The sequence below is a fragment of the Gigantopelta aegis genome, chromosome 1 (assembly GCF_016097555.1).
Source record: "Gigantopelta aegis isolate Gae_Host chromosome 1, Gae_host_genome, whole genome shotgun sequence".
Lineage (NCBI taxonomy): Eukaryota > Metazoa > Mollusca > Gastropoda > Neomphalida > Peltospiridae > Gigantopelta > Gigantopelta aegis.
The window spans coordinates 9,940,058-9,960,675 of NC_054699.1; the positions used below are offsets into that span (position 1 = coordinate 9,940,058).

Sequence of the window (20,618 nt, forward strand, 5' to 3'; positions counted from 1 at the left end):
ACATCAAGTCAACTGGTTTATGTATTTACATGTGTATTAATGTTTTCTTTACCTCCATATATTGGTGGGTATGTTTTTTCATACTGCTGTAACATTTATAGAGTAGATGATGGCAGCATTGTTTTTTTTTTTTGTTAGGTTTTGTAACTATTCATTAGTGTTGTTGTTTTTCCGTAACTAACCCATTGTCATCGTACCGATCCTGTATCCAATGTGTTCCTGTAATATAATCTCTGTATTACATGCTGAAGTGTAAAATATTGTATATATCATATATCAGTGAGTATTTTACATTGTAAATACGAGGTCATTCATTATCCATTTCTTATATGTATCGTGTCATTCATCTTCATAGTTTTTACATCAGACTATACATTGTAAATAAACAATTTCAAAGATGACCAAGGCAATTTTTGTTCTTGTTGTGGGTGGTGGGTGTGGGTGTGATAATATTTTTATAAACTGCAGTTGATGTTTGTTACAAAAATGCTCCAGTGCATTTATTATGTTATAGACATATGTTTAATGTAAGATGTCACCAACAGTGGGGGTTGGGGTAGGGGGGGGGGGGGGTGTGCAGTAATTACTTCTGTTAAGGAGTAGTAATCCATGAAACGTAGGTCATTGTGGCCATTCCAAGTAGTACTTGTATGCAAAATTCAATTGATAAGGAAGATACAGCCCAGACATAGATTTCCTTTAATGTGCAGTAATTTGTAAAAGTAGGTCATGGAGACATAGGTTTTCACAACACTACTGTGTGACATAAGACAAAATAATTATGCGCACGCTCTCTCTCTCTCTCTCTCTCTCTCTCTCTCTCTCTCTCTCTCTCTCTCTCTCTCCGTCTTTCTCTGCCTGTTTTATCTCCTGTCCCCGTCTCTGCTTCTCTCTCTCTCTCTCTCTCTCTCTCTCTCTCCCGCCCTCTCCCCCCCCCCCCCCCTTCCCCGGCAAATGAGCAAAGCATAAACCATATCATCCAATGAAGAAGAAGAAAACGATCAAAATTGACTGGCAAAGTAAAAATTATGGTATCCAACGGTCACTGGTGTAGAATTATCTATATTATACGAATCTTTGTGACAGGTATTGTGTTGAAACTCTTCTGGTTGTTTGGTGCTTCTCAGCCAGATATTAATCCCACGAGGGTGCGAAAATTATCTCTCTTACTTCGTGCTGTTAGAATGAAATTATGGTTCTGCGATAATCGCCAAAACTAAATGTAACGGGCGAAGCGGTTCTAGTAGGCCTGATGCACCCAGCGCAACTGTTTGCTATCAAAAGTCGATGGTAAAGAAATTGCATGATTCTATTTCTTTGGACTAGTTGAACTCATTGCATGGAGTGGCCAAATTTTATACTTGGGTAGTTGTGTGTGTGTGGGGGGGGGGGGGGGGGGGGGGGGCGCACCCACACTGGTTCGTCTTGCGAGATGACAAGACCAATATAAAAAGGGAGAGGGCCGGTCAGGTGTCACTGGGGAAGCGTGGCCCCCATACAGAGGTAAAGCGTTCGCCTGAAACGTGGTCGTCCAGGGATCGATCCCTGTCGGTGGGCCCATTGGGTAAGTTTTTGTTCCAGCCAGAGCACCACGAATGGTCTTTCAAAGGCAGCGGTGTTTGCTGTCCTGTCTGTGAGTTTCCTCTCAAAATCTGTGTGGTCCTTAACCATATGTCTGACGCCGTATAACCGTAAATAAAATGTGTTGAGTGCGTCGTTAAATAAAACATTTCTTTCTTTACTTTCATTAACTAGCAGAACGGTAGTGGCGTGACGTCACTAATGGTAGGTTTCAAGGGCGTAGGCTGGGGGGTTCAGACGACCCCCCGCTGAAGCAAATGGTCCGCTTTCAGAACTAAAACATATGGAGTTTCTGGTGATGCAACCACCACCACCACTACCACCACCACCCCCAGGTCCAGCTCACGCTATGTCCCTGGGTTTAGTGCTGAAACAAACTGACATAACAAAACATTGTCTTGTGATTAAAATTTGACCAATCAAGAGATATCGCAAATTATAGTGCCAGCGATACCTCTTACAAAAGCCTTTAATGGATGATATGTGTGTGTGTGTGTGTGTGTGTGTGTGTGTATATTGCAAAACTTTAGTCGGCGACTGGTGTAAATAGGGTTGGAGAGGCATCCTTTTATTTTTGGTTTTTCTTTTATTTGCTCATCGCACCATAACGACTCATGTGGTCTCCCCCCTGTCCCCCCCCCCCCCCTATAACATCCCGGCTACGCCAATGTGCACAGCAGTATAAATTATTACAGATGTAGGTCATACACTTTGCATGCATCTAGTATTCCGAAATGCGTCAAACCTTGAACAAAGTTTCGCTCTGTTGAACATCGGCGAACGCTAGAGAGCTTGTTCGATCCGGGGTTGTTCCGAAATAACCTAGCTAGATACGATATAACGCAGCGCTCACTTCATATCAACTTCATAATAATTATCAACGTAGGGACATTTTACGAACTCATCAAATATATTAGCAATGAGAACATAAGCGAAACTTAGCTCATTAGTTCCGTTGACACGACATAGTCCAGTCGTAGAGCGCTCGCTTGATGCGAGGTCGGTTTTAGGATCTATCGCCATTAGCGGGCCCATTGGGCTATTTGTCATTTCAGCCAATGCATCACGACTGGTCAATTAAATACCTTGGTTTGTGCTATCCTGTCTGTGGGATGATATGCGTATAAAAGATCCTTTGCTTCTAATGGAAAAATATAGCAGTTTTCCGGTCTTAGAATGTATGTGTAAATTGCCAAATGTTGGCCGATGATTAATGTGTTGTGCGGTCCTTTTACTTTTTTAGTGCGACCTCGTATCGATGTACGCTCGTGTGTCTTATTTTTTCGTGATGCATTTTAATTCGTGATACGGACTCCTGACCTGTTTTCATCACGTGAGGAACCTGAACAGAAGCTGTGGTTCTTATTTTTACCAGGCAATATGAGGAAGAGAAAGGTAAATTCATATTTTTACTTAGTTTATTTTCAATAACTCGGCTCTGCTAAAAAACCGAAATGCACTGAAAAGAACCATGGACTTCGTTCATACCAAGAATAAAATGTATCACGAAAGGTGTTTGTGAAAATTGAACAGAATTAGGATTAGATATTCTGTTATTAAGGAGTTGTAACAGTTATGTTAATCATTCAACATTCATTCATAAAATCTCTCTCTCTCTCTCTCTCTCTCTCTCTCTCTCTCTCTCTCTCTCTCTCTCTCTCTCTCTCTCTCTCTCTCTCTCTCTCTCTCTCTCTCTCTCTCTCTCTCTCAAATGTCTATTCTTCAAGTAGAATTTTGAATCATCTAGATTAATGAAGTTTTTGTGTTTTTAAATTAATTTTTCAGAAACCCAGGAAAGATGGCAGCAGCAAGTATCAGCAGTACTCTAGGCAGGCTGTTGAAGATGCCTACAATGCCGTCGTTTTGCACAAGATGACGGTGTACCAGGCTGCCAAAGAATTTAAGATCCCGTACATGACCCTATCCGATAAAATCCACGGCAAACGGCCTCTCTATACAAAACTGGGTCGCAAATCACTTTTGCCAGAGGAAAATGAGATAAAATTTGCCGAACACGTCAAATATCTCTTCAGCATCGGCTACGGCTTCGCAAAAGCAGATTTCTTACAGATGGCCACCGAGTATGCTCTCCATCTTGGAAAACATAATTTGAAAGGTCAGGGTAAGATTGGGAAAATATGGTATTACAATTTCCTGAAAAAATATCCCGATGTCATTTCTGTCCGTCCATTTAGTAAACATTTGTGTGTGACGCGGGAGGTGATAGTGAAATACTACAATGACCTTGAGGCACTGATGGAGGAACACAGGTTTCAGTTACGACCAGAGACAATTTTTATCATGGACAAAGTCGACTTTGAGTTCAATACTAAACTGAATGTGACAATTAAACAAGGGTCAGTTGATTCCTCGTCTGTGACGGGATCCAAATCAACCTCTGTGATATTCATCGGAGCAGGAAATTACAAAGGTGTACAGATCCCTGGGTACTTGGTTTTCACTGACAACACAACATTCGATTCCAAATCAGCTCCTGTGCATTTCTCCGTAACCGAGAAGAGCTGGTTGGGTGGGGATGTCTTGAAACATTACTTCTTCAACACATTTATTCCATGTGCTCGAGACAGAGTTAGGAAAAGTAAACGTCACCTCTTGGTCTTGTACGACGCCCACAAATTCATCACATGCCCTGGGGTTGTTGAGTGGTTGCTGGAAAGAAATATTGTTCTGTTTCCCCTTCCTCCACATATCAGCTTGTACCAGCATACAAAAACATTGTCGGTTCTCACAGGATTTGAGGATCTATACAACAAGCAGATGAGTGTAGTCAAAGGAGACGTGTCAAGAACCTCTCTACCAAGTTTTGTGTCCGAAGTTTCGCTAAATGTATACAACAAGGTCACAGACAAGTCAAGTCTTCCATTGGTCTTCTCTGGGCTGGGAATCATCCCGTACAATGCCTTTGCCTTGAACCGGCCAATCGTTAACACCAAAGTCAAACAGGCAAGATGGACAGAGTCTCAGCGAGCCAAGAAAAAGAAGAAACGCCCAGAAATGGACGATTCTGAATCGGAAAATGATGAGTCTGATTCAGATATTTATGAGAATGAAATGCGACAGAGAAAACGAAAAGCGAGTGTCGCTTCTAATGGAGAATTAGTTAGAATTAGTGATCAGTTGGGTGTGCGCAAATCTAAACGAAAACGTAAGAAAAGGAAATTTTCTTCATCTGAAGAAGAAGATGAAGAAAAAGATGATGACGATGATGATGATGATGACCATGGTGATGATGATGACATTGATTATAACAGTGACAGTCAGAATCGGGTTGTCTCGGGGTACATCGATGATGTCAGCAACTTCAACATTGTTCCCGATGAAAGTGATGCTGTGGAGCTCACGACAAATATCGAAGTGAACGAAAACGTGGATCTGGAAATTGAAAACATTGACGGAAGTGTGTGGATTGAAAACGAACAGAAGTGTTGTGCTTGTCACAGGGTAGATTCTGCGGATGGTGCGGCCGTCGGCGATGTAGCGGTCGTGGACTGGGTGCACTGTGAGAGTTGCCCTCACTGGACGCACCTCGACACATGCACCACCTCGGGGCAGTTCATTGAAGAGAAATATTACTGCATACATTGTATTGTGTGTGACAAACTTGATGAAAAGCTTTCAGAGTTCGGACAAAATGTCTTCCACAGTTTATAAACATGCACTACATCTCAGTTCGGGGCAGTTCATCGAAGAGAAGTAGTACTGCTTACATTGTATTATGTGTGAAAAAGTTGATGAAAAGCTTTCAGTTTGTGAAAAATGTCTTCCACAGTTTATAAACGGAGCTCTTTACATTCATTGAAATTTAAATTAATTTATTATGCAACTAACTGTATATAGATTAAATTTTTTAAGGGACTCATGTGATTGTGTTCTTCCAGCCGCGTCCGTTTTTATCTTCAGATGGGATACAGGGGGTTGCATCTACATGTACCTCAGTTGATTAACCACTCGTCTCAGGTGCTTGTAGGTATTAGGATCAAACTCTGTCAGGGGACCCATTAGATTTTCCCCCTTCTTAATTAGTGCCACAATGGTATCAAAGTATCAATTTTTGGGTATGGCACTTTGGAATTGAATGCAAAAACAGTCAAAGGAAATGGGTTAAGTTTAGGGTTAGGGTTAGGAAAATCATACAGTAATGATATAAGAGTCATTAATTTTGTTAAACGTTTAACTTAAAAATATAAACTCTGCAAAAATATTTGGGTATGGCGCCATACCTGTTTTACCATCTGGTAAAAACCCTGGCTGTCCTGTCTGTGAGAAAGTGTTTGTCAAAATGTCTTATATGTTACTGTTAGGCCTGCACACATGTTCCCGCACATACAGTATTCATATAGGACTTTTCCATATACGGAATTCCCAGCGCACTGAAAAACGTAACATAAAGCATTTATTTTCAGCTGAAAAGTACATTTCAGCTTTAAATTTTGTACAGGCCTAATAATCTAATTGCGAAAATGCAGTTATGGAAAAGCACCCACACGATGGAAAGTGGGCCTCGGTGTTAACAAACGTTTAATAGCCATGTTTTGTTTAACGACACCACTAGAGCTCATTGATTTATTAATCTGCTATTGAATGTCAAATTAGTCTTTGGAAACCTACTACATTTTTCCATTAGTAGCAAGAAACCCACAGACAGGATAGCACATACCACAACCTTTGATATACCAGTCGAGGTGCACAGGTTGGAATGATAAATAGAGAGATTATTGTTTTCAGATAAAGACATTAATAGTTTTTCATAAAATGTTAGCAATGAGATTATTTTGCAGCCTCCAGGTATCCTAGGTTTAGAAGATAACAAATGTCACGATAATATTCAACTGTGTAGGGGTCTAATTTGAGAAAATTTTCCAATGGCCTGGTAGACTAGTAGCCTTGGAAAGTTACTAGTCTCCATGAAAAGAAAACATTAGTCCCACCCACTTTGCCACCATTGGCTGGAACCCTTTAACTGACAGATATGTAAAATTTGTTCGTATCCAAGTAAACAAATTGCAGGCCTTTCTTTATTGACATGGATAATGGATCTGCCAACCATAAAAATCCTACAATGAGTTTAAACTATGATCACCCCAGTGGGACTAGAACTGTAGCAGCATTTAACATGTGCTCATTCTCAGCAGTTTTTACTTGCCTAGTTCCCATCCCTGCACTGTATATTTCAACATGTGCTCATTCTCAGCAGTTTTTACTTGCCTAGTTCCCATCCCTGCACTGTATATGTTAACATGTGCTCATTCTCAGCAGTTTTTACTTGCCTAGTTCCCATCTCTGCACTGTATATTTCAACATGTGCTCATTCTCAGCAGTTTTTACTTGTCTAGTTCCCATCTCTGCACTGTATATTTAACATGTGCTCATTCTCAGCAGTTTTTACTTGCCTAGTTCCCATCCCTGCACTGTATATGTTAACATGTGCTCATTCTCAGCAGTTTTTACTTGCCTAGTTCCCATCTCTGCACTGTATATTTAACATGTGCTCATTCTCAGCAGTTTTTACTTGCCTAGTTCCCATCTCTGCACTGTATATTTAACATGTGCTCATTCTCAGCAGTTTTTACTTGCCTAGTTCCCAACCCTGCACTGTATATTTTAACGTGCTCATTCTCAGCAGTTTTTACTTGCCTAGTTCCCATCTCTGCACTGTATATTTAACATGTGCTCATTCTCAGCAGTTTTTACTTGTCTAGTTCCCATCTCTGCACTGTATATTTAACATGTGCTCATTCTCAGCAGTTTTTATTCTCAGCACTGTTTTTAACTGTGCTCATTCTCCTACTTGCCTTCCCATCCCTGCACTGTATATTTAACATGTGCTCATTCTCAGCAGTTTTTACTTGTCTAGTTCCCATCTCTGCACTGTATATTTAACATGTGCTCATTCTCAGCAGTTTTTACTTGCCTAGTTCCCATCTCTGCACTGTATATTTAACATGTGCTCATTCTCAGCAGTTTTTACTTGCCTAGTTCCCAACCCTGCACTGTATATTTTAACGTGCTCATTCTCAGCAGTTTTTACTTGCCTAGTTCCCATCTCTGCACTGTATATTTTAACGTGCTCATTCTCAGCAGTTTTTACTTGCCTAGTTCCCATCTCTGCACTGTATATTTAACATGTGCTCATTCTCAGCAGTTTTTACTTGCCTAGTTCCCATCCCTGCACTGTATATTTAACATGTGCTCATTCTCAGCAGTTTTTACTTGCCTAGTTCCCATCTCTGCACTGTATATGTTAACATGTGCTCATTCTCAGCAGTTTTTACTTGCCTAGTTCCCATCTCTGCACTGTATATTTCAACATGTGCTCATTCTCAGCAGTTTTTACTTGTCTAGTTCCCATCTCTGCACTGTATATTTAACATGTGCTCATTCTCAGCAGTTTTTACTTGCCTAGTTCCCATCTCTGCACTGTATATTTAACATGTGCTCATTCTCAGCAGTTTTTACTTGCCTAGTTCCCATCTCTGCACTGTATATTTTAACGTGTGCTCATTCTCAGCAGTTTTTACTTGCCTAGTTCCCATCTCTGCACTGTATATTTAACATGTGCTCATTCTCAGCAGTTTTTACTTGCCTAGTTCCCATCTCTGCACTGTATATTTAACATGTGCTCATTCTCAGCAGTTTTTACTTGTCTAGTTCCCATCTCTGCACTGTATATTTAACATGTGCTCATTCTCAGCAGTTTTTACTTGCCTAGTTCCCATCCCTGCACTGTATATTTTAACATGTGCTCATTCTCAGCAGTTTTTACTTGCCTAGTTCCCATCCCTGCACTGTATATTTTGTAGGGCGGGACGTAGCCCAGTGGTAAAAGGCTCGCCTGATGCACGGTCGGTTTGGGATCAATCCCTGTCGGTGGCCCATTGGGCTATTTCTCGTCCCTTGCCAGTGCACCATGACTGGAATATCATAGGCCGTGGTATGTGTTATCCTGTCTGTGGGATGGTGCATATAAGAGACCACATGCTACTAATGGGAAATTTTTTAGCAGGTTTCCTCTAAGACTGTATGTCAGAATTATCAAATGTTTCATATTCAGTAGCCAATGATTCATAAATCAGTGTGATCTAGTGGTAGTGGGTTTTTTTGTGGTATATATGTATATATGAAGCGACATCTTAGATCTATATGCAGCATTGGCATATATTCCAATCCAGAACAGAAGGTTGACATGCATCGGTGCACACATTGATTCTCTACTTGTAGCATGAACTGCTTCACATGAGCAACCTACCGGCCTCAGTGGTGCAGTGGTTAAGCATGGACATAGGCTGGTAGATGCTGGGTTCACACCCCAATACCTCCTTCCACACACAGAGAAAGTTTAATGACTCAATGGGTAGGTGGGGGGGGGGGGGGGGGCGCGGGACGTAGCCCAGTGATAGATGGTTGAGGTGTGCCCAGGACAGTGTACTTGAACCTTAATTGAATTTAAAGTATTAGTGAATGAACATGAATAGCAGTATGGTAAGTTGTGAAGCGAATGTTTGTTTTTTTCCATTAGTAGCAAGGGATCTTTTACAAAGAAAGAAGGAAATGGTTTATTTAACGACGCACTCAACACATTTTATTTACGGTTATATGGCGTCGGACATATGGTTATGGACCACACACATTGAGAGGAAACCCACTGTTGCCACTTCATGGGCTACTCTTTTCGATTAGCAGCAAGGGATGTTTTATATGCACCATCCCACAGACAGGATAGTACATACCTTGGCCTTTGATGTACCGGTCGTGATGCACTGGCTGGAATGAGAAATAGCCCAATGGGCCCACCGACGGGGATCGATCCCAGACTGACCACGCATCGAGCGAGCGCTTTACCACTGTGCTATGTCCCGCCCTGGATCTTTTACATGTATATACACCATTCCACAGACAGGATAGCACATACAGGATGAGAAATAGCCCAATGGGCCCACCGATGGAGATCAATCCTGGACTGACCACTATTTTTTAATTGAGAAAAGTAAATTTTTCTTTACTAGTCTCCAAGGCCAGTGGAAATATTTCTACTTCTATACAATGATGTGTTATACCTGTTTTGCATGAGTGCATCCACATTGATCCTATAGTCGGGCACGGACTGCTGCATTATTAATGTATGTGTTAGCAGCTAAAGTACATGTATGTCACTCTGACTTTCACCCTCTTTTTCTAAAGCATGTGTAAATGCTGACTGGGCAAAAAAATAATATATAGGTTGTATGTTGGGATACATTTCTCGTAAAACAGGTACTATGCATTTATTTATTTATTGTGGGAGTAGATTTTAAGATTTTTCTTTTGTTTTTTCTTCTGTTTTGTTTTTTTGTATTGTCTTAAAATTGTTTTCAAAGACTGATGCATGAAATAGTATTTTTATTTTATTTGATTCTTATTCTTATTACTATTCCAAGACAATGTCCTGGGCACACACCAGAGCCCCGTTCCACGAAATGATCTTAGCCCTAAGATCACCTTAAGTGCATAACTACCTTATGTACTTACGGTGATCGTAGTACTAAGATCGTTTTGTGGAACAGGCCCCAGAGCTATATGTGTCTGGGCTGTCTGTCCAAGATGGAGGTTAATGGTTAATTGTTATGGGTTAATGAAAGTGGTTAAAAGTTAGTTTGTTTTGTTTAACAACACCACTACAGCACATTGATTTATTAATCATCGGCTGTTGGAAGTCGGACATTTGATAATTGTGACACATAGTCTAAGAGGAAACCTGCTACATTTTCTCATTAGCAGCAAGGGATCTTTTGTATGCACGTTCCCACAGATAGGATAGCACATACCACAGCATTTGACCAGTTGTAGTGCATTGGTTGGAACGAAGTAGGGCAGCACATATCATTGCCTTTGATATTAGGGGCATAGGCTGGTGTGATTCACACACACCGACGTTAAAATGTTTTTGTGCAATATAGGTGTCCAGAAAAAATGTAGACAGAAGGGTTTGGTATATGTCTCTCTCCCCCCCCCCCCCCCCCCCCCCCTCCGAGGTTCAGAATATGATGTGCCCCTGGAATTGGTTTAATGTGTGTGCTTTTGTGCTGTGTGTGTGCTTTTGTGCTGTGTGTGTCTGTATGTGTGTGCTTTTATGCTGTGTGTGTGCACTTGTGTGTGCTTTTATGCTGTATGTGTGTGCACTTGTGTGTGCTTTTATGTTGTGTGTGTGTGTGCGCGTGCATGGTGTGTGTGTGTGTGTCTAAACTCTGTACCTCCCCAGTCTTTGCCCCTGGATAAAAAGCAAACACTTCACAATGTGTGAGTATTACTTAGTTTCATTTATTTATATTTTTATCAAATTGAGTGTAAAAAAATATAACCATTTCCTTTCTTTTTTTATGTCAACCTAAACTGGAATAAATGACAGATTTTACAAGTGTAAGATATGGTAGATTTTGTATTTTGTAAATGTTGAATGGACCCTTGTATAAAATAAAAATAAAGTAAACTTTGATTGCAGATGCCACAATAAGTATTCTACATAGGGCCTCCACGAGTCTAAAATATTGGACTCGAGTACTCAAGGGTCAAACCGGACCCGAGTACCCGATAGATGATAATGAGACTAAGGAATAAAGTGAAATAGTATTGTGCATCCTAATTCCAGTGCTGAACATGGATGCCAAATCATGCCATCGTATTGCATTCAGAAACCAGTGGATTATGTTCAGTGTTGTGACAGATGGACGGCCAAATTAAAAGAGAAACTAGCACATGATCATATAATTATTATGTAACTTATGTTGTTGATTATCTACTGGTGAAATGATTGGTCTACATTGTCCATTGTATTATAGTTGATCTTTGTATTGCACCTTGTATGAGTACTTGAGTCCTGTGAACAGAACTGAGTCTTACTAGACTCAACCCGTGCCCGAGTACTCGAGTACTCGTGGAGACCCTAATTCTGTATGGATAGTCTTCTTAGTTCCCTACTGGTCCAACCAGAGAGAACTATAGGTTTTGTCTCAGTCAGTCCCAGGCGGGATGTAGCCCAGTGGTAAAACGCTTGATGTTCGGTCGATCTAGGATCAATTCCCTTCGGTGGACCCATTGGGCTATTTCTCATTTCAGCCAGTGCACCACGACTGGTATATCAAAGACTGTAGTATGTGCTATTCTGTCTGTGGGATGGCGCATATAAAAGATCCTTTGCTACTAATGGAAAAATATACCAGGTTTCCTCTCTAAGACTATGTCAGAATTATCAAATGTTTGACATTCCAATAGCCGATGATTAATAAATCAGTGTGCTCTAGTGGTGTCGTTAAACAAAACAAAAGCTTTGAAAACTGTCTGTGACACTTATTGTTTTCTGGACCTTTTGTAATGCCAGAAGATGTTGAGCTGATTTAGTTTTTTTAATGCCAGAAGATGTTGAGCTGATTTAGTTTTTGTAATGCCGGAAGATGTTGAGCTGATTTAGTTTTTTTAATGCCAGAAGATGTTGAGCTGATTTAGTTTTTTTAATGCCAGAAGATGTTGAGCTGATTTAGTTTTTGTAATGCCAGAAGATGTTGAGCTGATTTAGTTTTTGTAATGCCGGAAGATGTTGAGCTGATTTAGTTTTTGTATTGCCAGAAGATGTTGAGCTGATTTAGTTTTTGTAATGCCGGAAGATGTTGAGCTGATTTAGTTTTTGTAATGCCAGAAGATGTTGAGCTGATTTAGTTTTTGTAATGCCGGAAGATGTTGAGCTGATTTAGTTTTTGTAATGCCGGAAGATGTTGAGCTGATTTAGTTTTTTTAATGCCAGAAGATGTTGAGCTGATTTAGTTTTTGGTATTATCATATGGCGAGGCATAGCCCAGTGGTAAAGTGTTCGCTTGATGCACAGTCAGTTTGGGATCGATCCCCGTCAGTTGTCCCATTATGCTATTTCTGGTATATCAAAGGCTGTGGTATGTGCTATCCTGTCTATGGGATGGTGCATATAAAAGATCCCTTGCTGCTAATTGAAAAGAGTAGCCCATGAAGTGGCGACCGTGGGTTTCCTCTCTCAGTATCTGTGTGGTCTTTAATGATGGGCCCTCCTTGATGAAGATTATCCCATTTTTGACAGAGTTATGGCCCTTGAACTTAGAAGATATGAAAAGTATGTTGGGCCTGGCAGGGGAAAATTTGCTTTTAGCAATACTCTCAGAATGCTTGTTTTTAAATAATGATTTTTTTTCCCCTACATACTGCAATCTTTTTATATTTAAATACATTTACTATATTAAATACTGTTATTTTCAGTTGCAGAAAGAATCTCTTAATTTCAGACTGAAATGATTCTTGTTATTTTCAACCATTTTTTTTAAATTTTCAATAAAATATAAATCTTTGTCATTTTTAAAAGCTGAAATAAATCATCTTATTTTCAGATACGGAAGATTTTTGCTTACTTAATAATAGATTAACAGAATGTCTCACAAACAAGGAATTGCAGTTTTAGGCTTCGGAAGAATGGGTAAGTGTATGTTAACTACATAAAAAAAATGTTGCTCAAAATGCACAACATGCTTCCAGATTATAATCAGTTTTACAAGCTGTTTTGCTTTCCAAGTTATTTTTCAGTGTATCCAGATATATCCAGAATTAAAAAATTTTTCATAGTGATGATAAAAATCATAAACTTGTGAAAAGATTTGCATTATGAGTCTTATAAGGTGTTTAATTTAAAGACCGGACCCTAGTCATACCGGTACCTGAATGTCACTCTGTTTACATGGCACACAAATGTATTACTCCTTACCACTGGGCTACAACCCGTCCCTTACACCTAGTCGTACCGGTACCTGAATGTCACTCTGTTTACATGGCACACAAACGTATTACTCCTTACCACTGGGCTACAACCCGTCCCTTACACCTAGTCGTACCGGTATACCTGAATGTCACTCTGTTTACATGGCACACAAATGTATTACTCCTTACCACTGGGCTACAACCCGTCCCTTACACCTAGTCATACCGGTACCTGAATGTCACTCTGTTTACATGGCACACAAATATATTACTCTTTACCACTGGGCTACAACCCGTCCCTTACACCTAGTCGTACCGGTATACCTGAATGTCACTCTGTTTACATGGCACACAAATGTATTACTCCTTACCACTGGGCTACAACCCGTCCCTTACACCTAGTCATACCGGTACCTGAATGTCACTATGTTTACATGGCACACAAATGTATTACTCCTTACCACTGGGCTACAACCCGTCCCTTACACCTAGTCGTACCGGTACCTGAATGTCACTCTGTTTACATGGCACACAAATGTATTACTCTTTACCACTGGGCTACAATCTGTCCCTTGCACCTAGTCATACCGGTATACCTGAATGTCACTGTTTACATGGCACACAAATGTATTACTCTTTACCACTGGGCTACAACCCGTCCCTTACACCTAGTCATACCGGTACCTGAATGTCACTCTGTTTACATGGCACACAAATGTATTACTCCTTACCACTGGGCTACAACCCGTCCCTTACACCTAGTCGTACCGGTACCTGAATGTCACTCTGTTTACATGGCACACAAATATATTACTCTTTACCACTGGGCTACAACCCGTCCCTTACACCTAGTCGTACCGGTATACCTGAATGTCACTCTGTTTACATGGCACACAAATATATTACTCTTTACCACTGGGCTACAACCGTCCCTTACACCTAGTCGTACCGGTATACCTGAATGTCACTCTGTTTACATGGCACACAAATGTATTACTCTTTACCACTGGGCTACAACCCGTCCCTTACACCTAGTCGTACCGGTACCTGAATGTCACTCTGTTTACATGGCACACAAATGTATTACTCTTTACCACTGGGCTACAACCCGTCCCTTACACCTAGTCATACCGGTATACCTGAATGTCACTCTGTTTACATGGCACACAAATGTATTACTCTTTACCACTGGGCTACAACCCGTCCCTTACACCTAGTCGTACCGGTACCTGAATGTCACTCTGTTTACATGGCACACAAATGTATTACTCGTTACCGCTGGGCTACAACCCGTCCCTTACACCTAGTCGTACCGGTATACCTGAATGTCACTCTGTTTACATGGCACACAAATGTATTACTCTTTACCACTGGGCTACAACCCGTCCCTTACACCTAGTCATACCGGTACCTGAATGTCACTCTGTTTACATGGCACACAAATGTATTACTCTTTACCACTGGGCTACAACCCGTCCCTTACACCTAGTCGTACCGGTATACCTGAATGTCACTCTGTTTACATGGCACACAAATGTATTACTCCTTACCACTGGGCTACAACCCGTCCCTTACACCTAGTCATACTGGTACCTGAATGTCACTCTGTTTACATGGCACACAAATGTATTACTCCTTACCACTGGGCTACAACCCGTCCCTTACACCTAGTCGTACCGGTACCTGAATGTCACTCTGTTTACATGGCACACAAATGTATTACTCCTTACCACTGGGCTACAACCCGTCCCTTACACCTAGTCGTACCGGTATACCTGAATGTCACTCTGTTTACATGGCACACAAATGTATTACTCCTTACCACTGGGCTACAACCCGTCCCTTACACCTAGTCATACCGGTACCTGAATGTCACTCTGTTTACATGGCACACAAATATATTACTCTTTACCACTGGGCTACAACCCGTCCCTTACACCTAGTCGTACCGGTATACCTGAATGTCACTCTGTTTACATGGCACACAAATGTATTACTCCTTACCACTGGGCTACAACCCGTCCCTTACACCTAGTCATACCAGTATACCTGAATGTCACTCTGTTTACATGGCACACAAATGTATTACTCTTTACTACTGGGCTACAACCCGTCCCTTACACCTAGTCGTACCGGTACCTGAATGTCACTCTGTTTACATGGCATACAAATGTATTACTCTTTACCACTGGGCTACAACCCGTCCCTTGCACCTAGTCATACCGGTACCTGAATGTCACTCTGTTTACATGGCACACAAATGTATTACTCTTTACCACTGGGCTACAACCCGTCCCTTACACCTAGTCGTACCAGTACCTGAATGTCACTATGTTTACATGGCACACAAATGTATTACTCCTTACCACTGGGCTACAACCCGTCCCTTACACCTAGTCATACCGGTACCTGAATGTCACTATGTTTACATGGCACACAAATGTATTACTCCTTACCACTGGGCTACAACCTGTCCCTTACACCTAGTCGTACCGGTACCTGAATGTCACTCTGTTTACATGGCACACAAATGTATTACTCTTTACCACTGGGCTACAATCCGTCCCTTGCACCTAGTCATACCGGTATACCTGAATGTCACTGTTTACATGGCACACAAATGTATTACTCTTTACCACTGGGCTACAACCCGTCCCTTACACCTAGTCATACCGGTACCTGAATGTCACTCTGTTTACATGGCACACAAATGTATTACTCCTTACCACTGGGCTACAACCCGTCCCTTACACCTAGTTGTACCTGTATACCTGAATGTCACTCTGTTTACATGGCACACAAATGTATTACTCTTTACTACTGGGCTACAACCCGTCCCTTACACCTAGTCGTACCGGTACCTGAATGTCACTCTGTTTACATGGCATACAAATGTATTACTCTTTACCACTGGGCTACAACCCGTCCCTTGCACCTAGTCATACCGGTACCTGAATGTCACTCTGTTTACATGGCACACAAATGTATTACTCTTTACCACTGGGCTACAACCCGTCCCTTACACCTAGTCGTACCAGTACCTGAATGTCACTATGTTTACATGGCACACAAATGTATTACTCCTTACCACTGGGCTACAACCCGTCCCTTACACCTAGTCATACCGGTACCTGAATGTCACTATGTTTACATGGCACACAAATGTATTACTCCTTACCACTGGGCTACAACCCGTCCCTTACACCTAGTCGTACCGGTACCTGAATGTCACTCTGTTTACATGGCACACAAATGTATTACTCGTTACCGCTGGGCTACAACCCGTCCCTTACACCTAGTCGTACCGGTATACCTGAATGTCACTATGTTTACATGGCACACAAATGTATTACTCCTTACCACTGGGCTACAACCCGTCCCTTACACCTAGTCATACCGGTACCTGAATGTCACTCTGTTTACATGGCACACAAATGTATTACTCCTTACCACTGGGCTACAACCCGTCCCTTACACCTAGTCGTACCGGTACCTGAATGTCACTCTGTTTACATGGCACACAAATGTATTACTCTTTACCACTGGGCTACAATCTGTCCCTTGCACCTAGTCATACCGGTATACCTGAATGTCACTGTTTACATGGCACACAAATGTATTACTCTTTACCACTGGGCTACAACCCGTCCCTTACACCTAGTCATACCGGTACCTGAATGTCACTCTGTTTACATGGCACACAAATGTATTACTCCTTACCACTGGGCTACAACCCGTCCCTTACACCTAGTCGTACCGGTACCTGAATGTCACTCTGTTTACATGGCACACAAATGTATTACTCCTTACAACTGGGCTACAACCCGTCCCTTACACCTAGTCGTACCGGTACCTGAATGTCGCTCTGTTTACATGGCACACAAATGTATTACTCTTTACCACTGGGCTACAACCCGTCCCTTACACCTAGTCGTACTGGTATACCTGAATGTCACTCTGTTTACATGGCACACAAATGTATTACTCTTTACCACTGGGCTACAACCCGTCCCTTACACCTAGTCGTACCGATATACCTGAATGTCACTCTGTTTACATGGCACACAAATGTATTACTCTTTACCACTGGGCTACAACCCGTCCCTTACACCTAGTCGTACTGGTACCTGAATGTCACTCTGTTTACATGGCACACAAATGTATTACTCTTTACCACTGGGCTACAACCTGTCCACCAATAATGACAAATGAATGAAATAAAATCAAAGAGCTCCGGTGTGTCCCCAAGATAGCATTCTTCAACTTCAAGATAGCATACTTCAACTTCAAGTGCTTGTACAAATATACATGTAGTGCATTTCCATGTGCATGGGTTTTGGATTGTGTGTGTGGAATATGGACACACAATAATTGTTTATGGTTGTCAAAAGCAGTTGCATGTATAACATAGCCCAGTGGTAAAGTGCTCTCCAAGCAGTGCCGGATTTATAATGGGGCAAAGGGAGCAATTGCCCCTGCCCCCCCCCCCCCTGCCAGAGGAGCCCCCCAAACTAAGGATTTCCTTTATAAAAAATGTAATAATTATCAAATTAGTTCATTTTTTTAATTTGTCATGTAATTTAATTTCTATGTTGAAGGGCCCCCGAACCTGAAGTGCCCCGGGCCCCCCAAGGTCTAAATCTGGCCCTTTCACCAAGTATTGATCCCTTTTAGTGGGACCATTGGGCTATTTTGGTCCAGTCAGTGCTCCATATTGGTGTAACAAAGGTCATGGTATGTACTATCCTGTCTGTGGGATCATGTATATTCAATATCCATTGCTGCTAACCAAAAAGGGTAGCGTATCAACACCAGGTTTCCTTTTTAATTATCTTTGAGGTCTTTAGCCATATGTCCAGTGCTTTATAACCATAATTAAAATGTATCGAGTTAAATAAAATATTTCTTTTTTTCTTTCTCAGGGCTCAAATTTAACCACAGCACTGATGGCAATTGTCGTCGTTGAGATATAAATTGCCGTAGGTTGGGAGCATCACAGCTCCTCAGTGATGGCAAAATGTTTACGCCTAGTGTACAATATCTCCCAGTATATATAACATTAGTATTTTTAAAATATGTCTTCATATAGCAAAATAACCTTTCAGTCTTATTTATTTATTTGCTGCAAAAGTTTGGGGTTTTTTTTAATTGCCGTGGACAGGCTTGTAAATTGCTTGTCAGTGGGCCATTTCACCCACAGCAATTTTGTTTTTAAATTGCTGTGGGAGACAAATTGTTACGTTCAAGCATAAATATATACAGATTAGGCCTAAACATACAATAAAAATAACTGGCTGAAATAAAACCATTGCAGGTGGTGTTCATGTGAAGAACCTGATGGCATCTCCCCGAGCCAGCATCAAATGGATCGTCCGAAACAAACTCGAAGATGCAAAGAAATTTATTGATTCTTTTGGATTGGCAGCCAGTTGTACAGGTCCAGATGACCTTGACCCTATGCTAAAAGATCCCAGGTAAGCATACCTCAGTTTTAGTCACATTTTACTGAAATGTCTTTGGCTTCTTGCATCATTAAGTTACAGGAATCCACAAAAATAATTGAGACGCCCGTCTTTGAAGTTTGTTTTGTTTAACGACACCACTGAAGCACATTGAATAATTAATCATCGGCTATTGGATTTTATATTGGAGGGGACAGTGATGTAGGGGTTGCACCCACACTGTCTTTGAGTCATGTTATGGTGCATCAGGTTGGGGGAGATAGAGAGGTGTGATAGGAGGGCTAAGTCCTCACCCTCCTGATTATGCCAATGTGTGCTTCTCTGTCAGGCATATATACATGTACCTGACACATAATCTTGTGCAGTAGCTGATGCAGTTTAGGTCCAGGGGTCCAGACCCCTCCCCCCTTTTTGAAAACCGACCATAACCTTTAAGGGGAAAACTTGATTATTTTAACTGTTCTGTGTAAAAGGAGAGATCAGTCATCACATTTGGACCCCCCTCCCCCCCCCCCTCTCAGAAATCCTTCATCTGTGCCTGTTGTGGGGTGGGTGGTGTTACAAGTGGGGGGGATTAAAGGTGCTTTTTTTTTTACTTGGCAGCTAAATGGAGGTGGTGGTCAAACCACTGTATTAAGGCCATATTTTTGCTGGGCCATTTAATAGATTTTAAAGGCCATGTTTTACTCGGCCATTAATTATTATTATTTTTTAAGCCATATTTTTCTTGCCATTTAATAGCTTTTTAAGGCCATATTTTGTGTAGCCATCAAGATGATTTTTATGCCCATATTTTCCCAGGCTATATAATGAATTTTTAAAGCAATATTTTTCTGGGATGTTTAATATATTTTAAGGCCATATGGAGTGAACAGTCAATATGTAAAACATTTTGTTCTTCCAGTGTTGATGCTGTTGTGATTTGCTCTCCTACTTCATCTCATGAAAGCCAAATTAAGAAAGCTCTTGAGGCAGGCAAGTATATAGAGGATACTCCCCTCGTGTCTTGTGATATCATAATTTATCAGCATGAGTTGATAAAAGTATGAAATCCGAGGCTTGCCAAGGATTTTATACTTTTATCAATGAGTGCTGATAAATTATGATATCACAAGACACAAGGGAGATATTTTTTTTATCATCATTATCATTCTTTTCATTTGCGACAGTTGTAAACAGTGTCAGTAATGTGGGTTGAATGTCAGAGGTAGACTCATTAACTAGCAGAATAACAGTGGTGTGACGTCACTAATGGTCGGTTTAGCGCTGAAACAAACACAGTGACGTAACAAAACATTGTCTTGTGATTAAAATTTGACCAATCAAGATTATAAGGAGAATATCGCAAATTATAGTACCAGCGATATCTCCTACAAAAGCTATTAATGGATGATAAATTTAATATACTTCACAATTATAACAATCTTTCAATCAGGCATTTACATTTTATGTAATTTACCAGTCTGATAACTAACTTTAATATAATTTACAATACAATCCTTGAGTGAGGCAAGTGTTACAGTATTATGTTCGATATTGCTTTATATTTTTGTTACACGCAACTACCAAGTGGAGGTAGCTCTGTTTTATGTTATGTAAATGGCTTCCAATAAAACTTGGATTCGCCGCTCTTGTATTGTCATTTTTTTTGCATGCACATTTACGTGTGAATGCTTCAGCAAGTACATTAATTTTAATATAATTTACAATGAAATCTGAGGCAGGCAGATGTTTAATATAATTTGTAAAACAATCTTTGAGCTAGGCAAGTACAATATACATGTATGTACTTACTGGTAATATAATTTG

The 20,618-nt window shown here is 40.9% G+C and overlaps 2 protein-coding genes across 4 annotated transcripts in view; both read left to right on the plus strand.

Moving 5' to 3' along the window:
• The first annotated feature begins 2,337 nt into the window (after window positions 1–2,337).
• LOC121370495 (uncharacterized oxidoreductase YrbE-like) overlaps window positions 2,338–20,618 on the plus strand; it is a 28,756-nt gene continuing 10,475 nt past the window's right edge. Inside the window, exons 1-4 of one of the 3 annotated variants that reach the window (XM_041495778.1) lie at window positions 2,338–2,463; window positions 12,984–13,069; window positions 18,662–18,821; window positions 19,714–19,784. In XM_041495778.1, the coding sequence (XP_041351712.1) occupies window positions 13,024–13,069; window positions 18,662–18,821; window positions 19,714–19,784 (277 nt within the window). In that variant the 5' untranslated portion in view covers window positions 2,338–2,463; window positions 12,984–13,023. Of the gene's footprint in view, window positions 2,464–9,450; window positions 9,853–12,983; window positions 13,070–18,661; window positions 18,822–19,713; window positions 19,785–20,618 lie in introns of those variants that run through there. The other 2 variants (XM_041495770.1, XM_041495787.1) reach the window with 2 other exon arrangements.
• Window positions 2,686–5,457, plus strand: LOC121370490. The gene is made up of 2 exons (XM_041495756.1): window positions 2,686–2,976; window positions 3,367–5,457. Exons 1-2 carry the CDS (start codon window positions 2,962–2,964, stop codon window positions 5,251–5,253), a joined length of 1,902 nt encoding a protein of 633 aa, XP_041351690.1. The 5' UTR covers window positions 2,686–2,961; the 3' UTR covers window positions 5,254–5,457.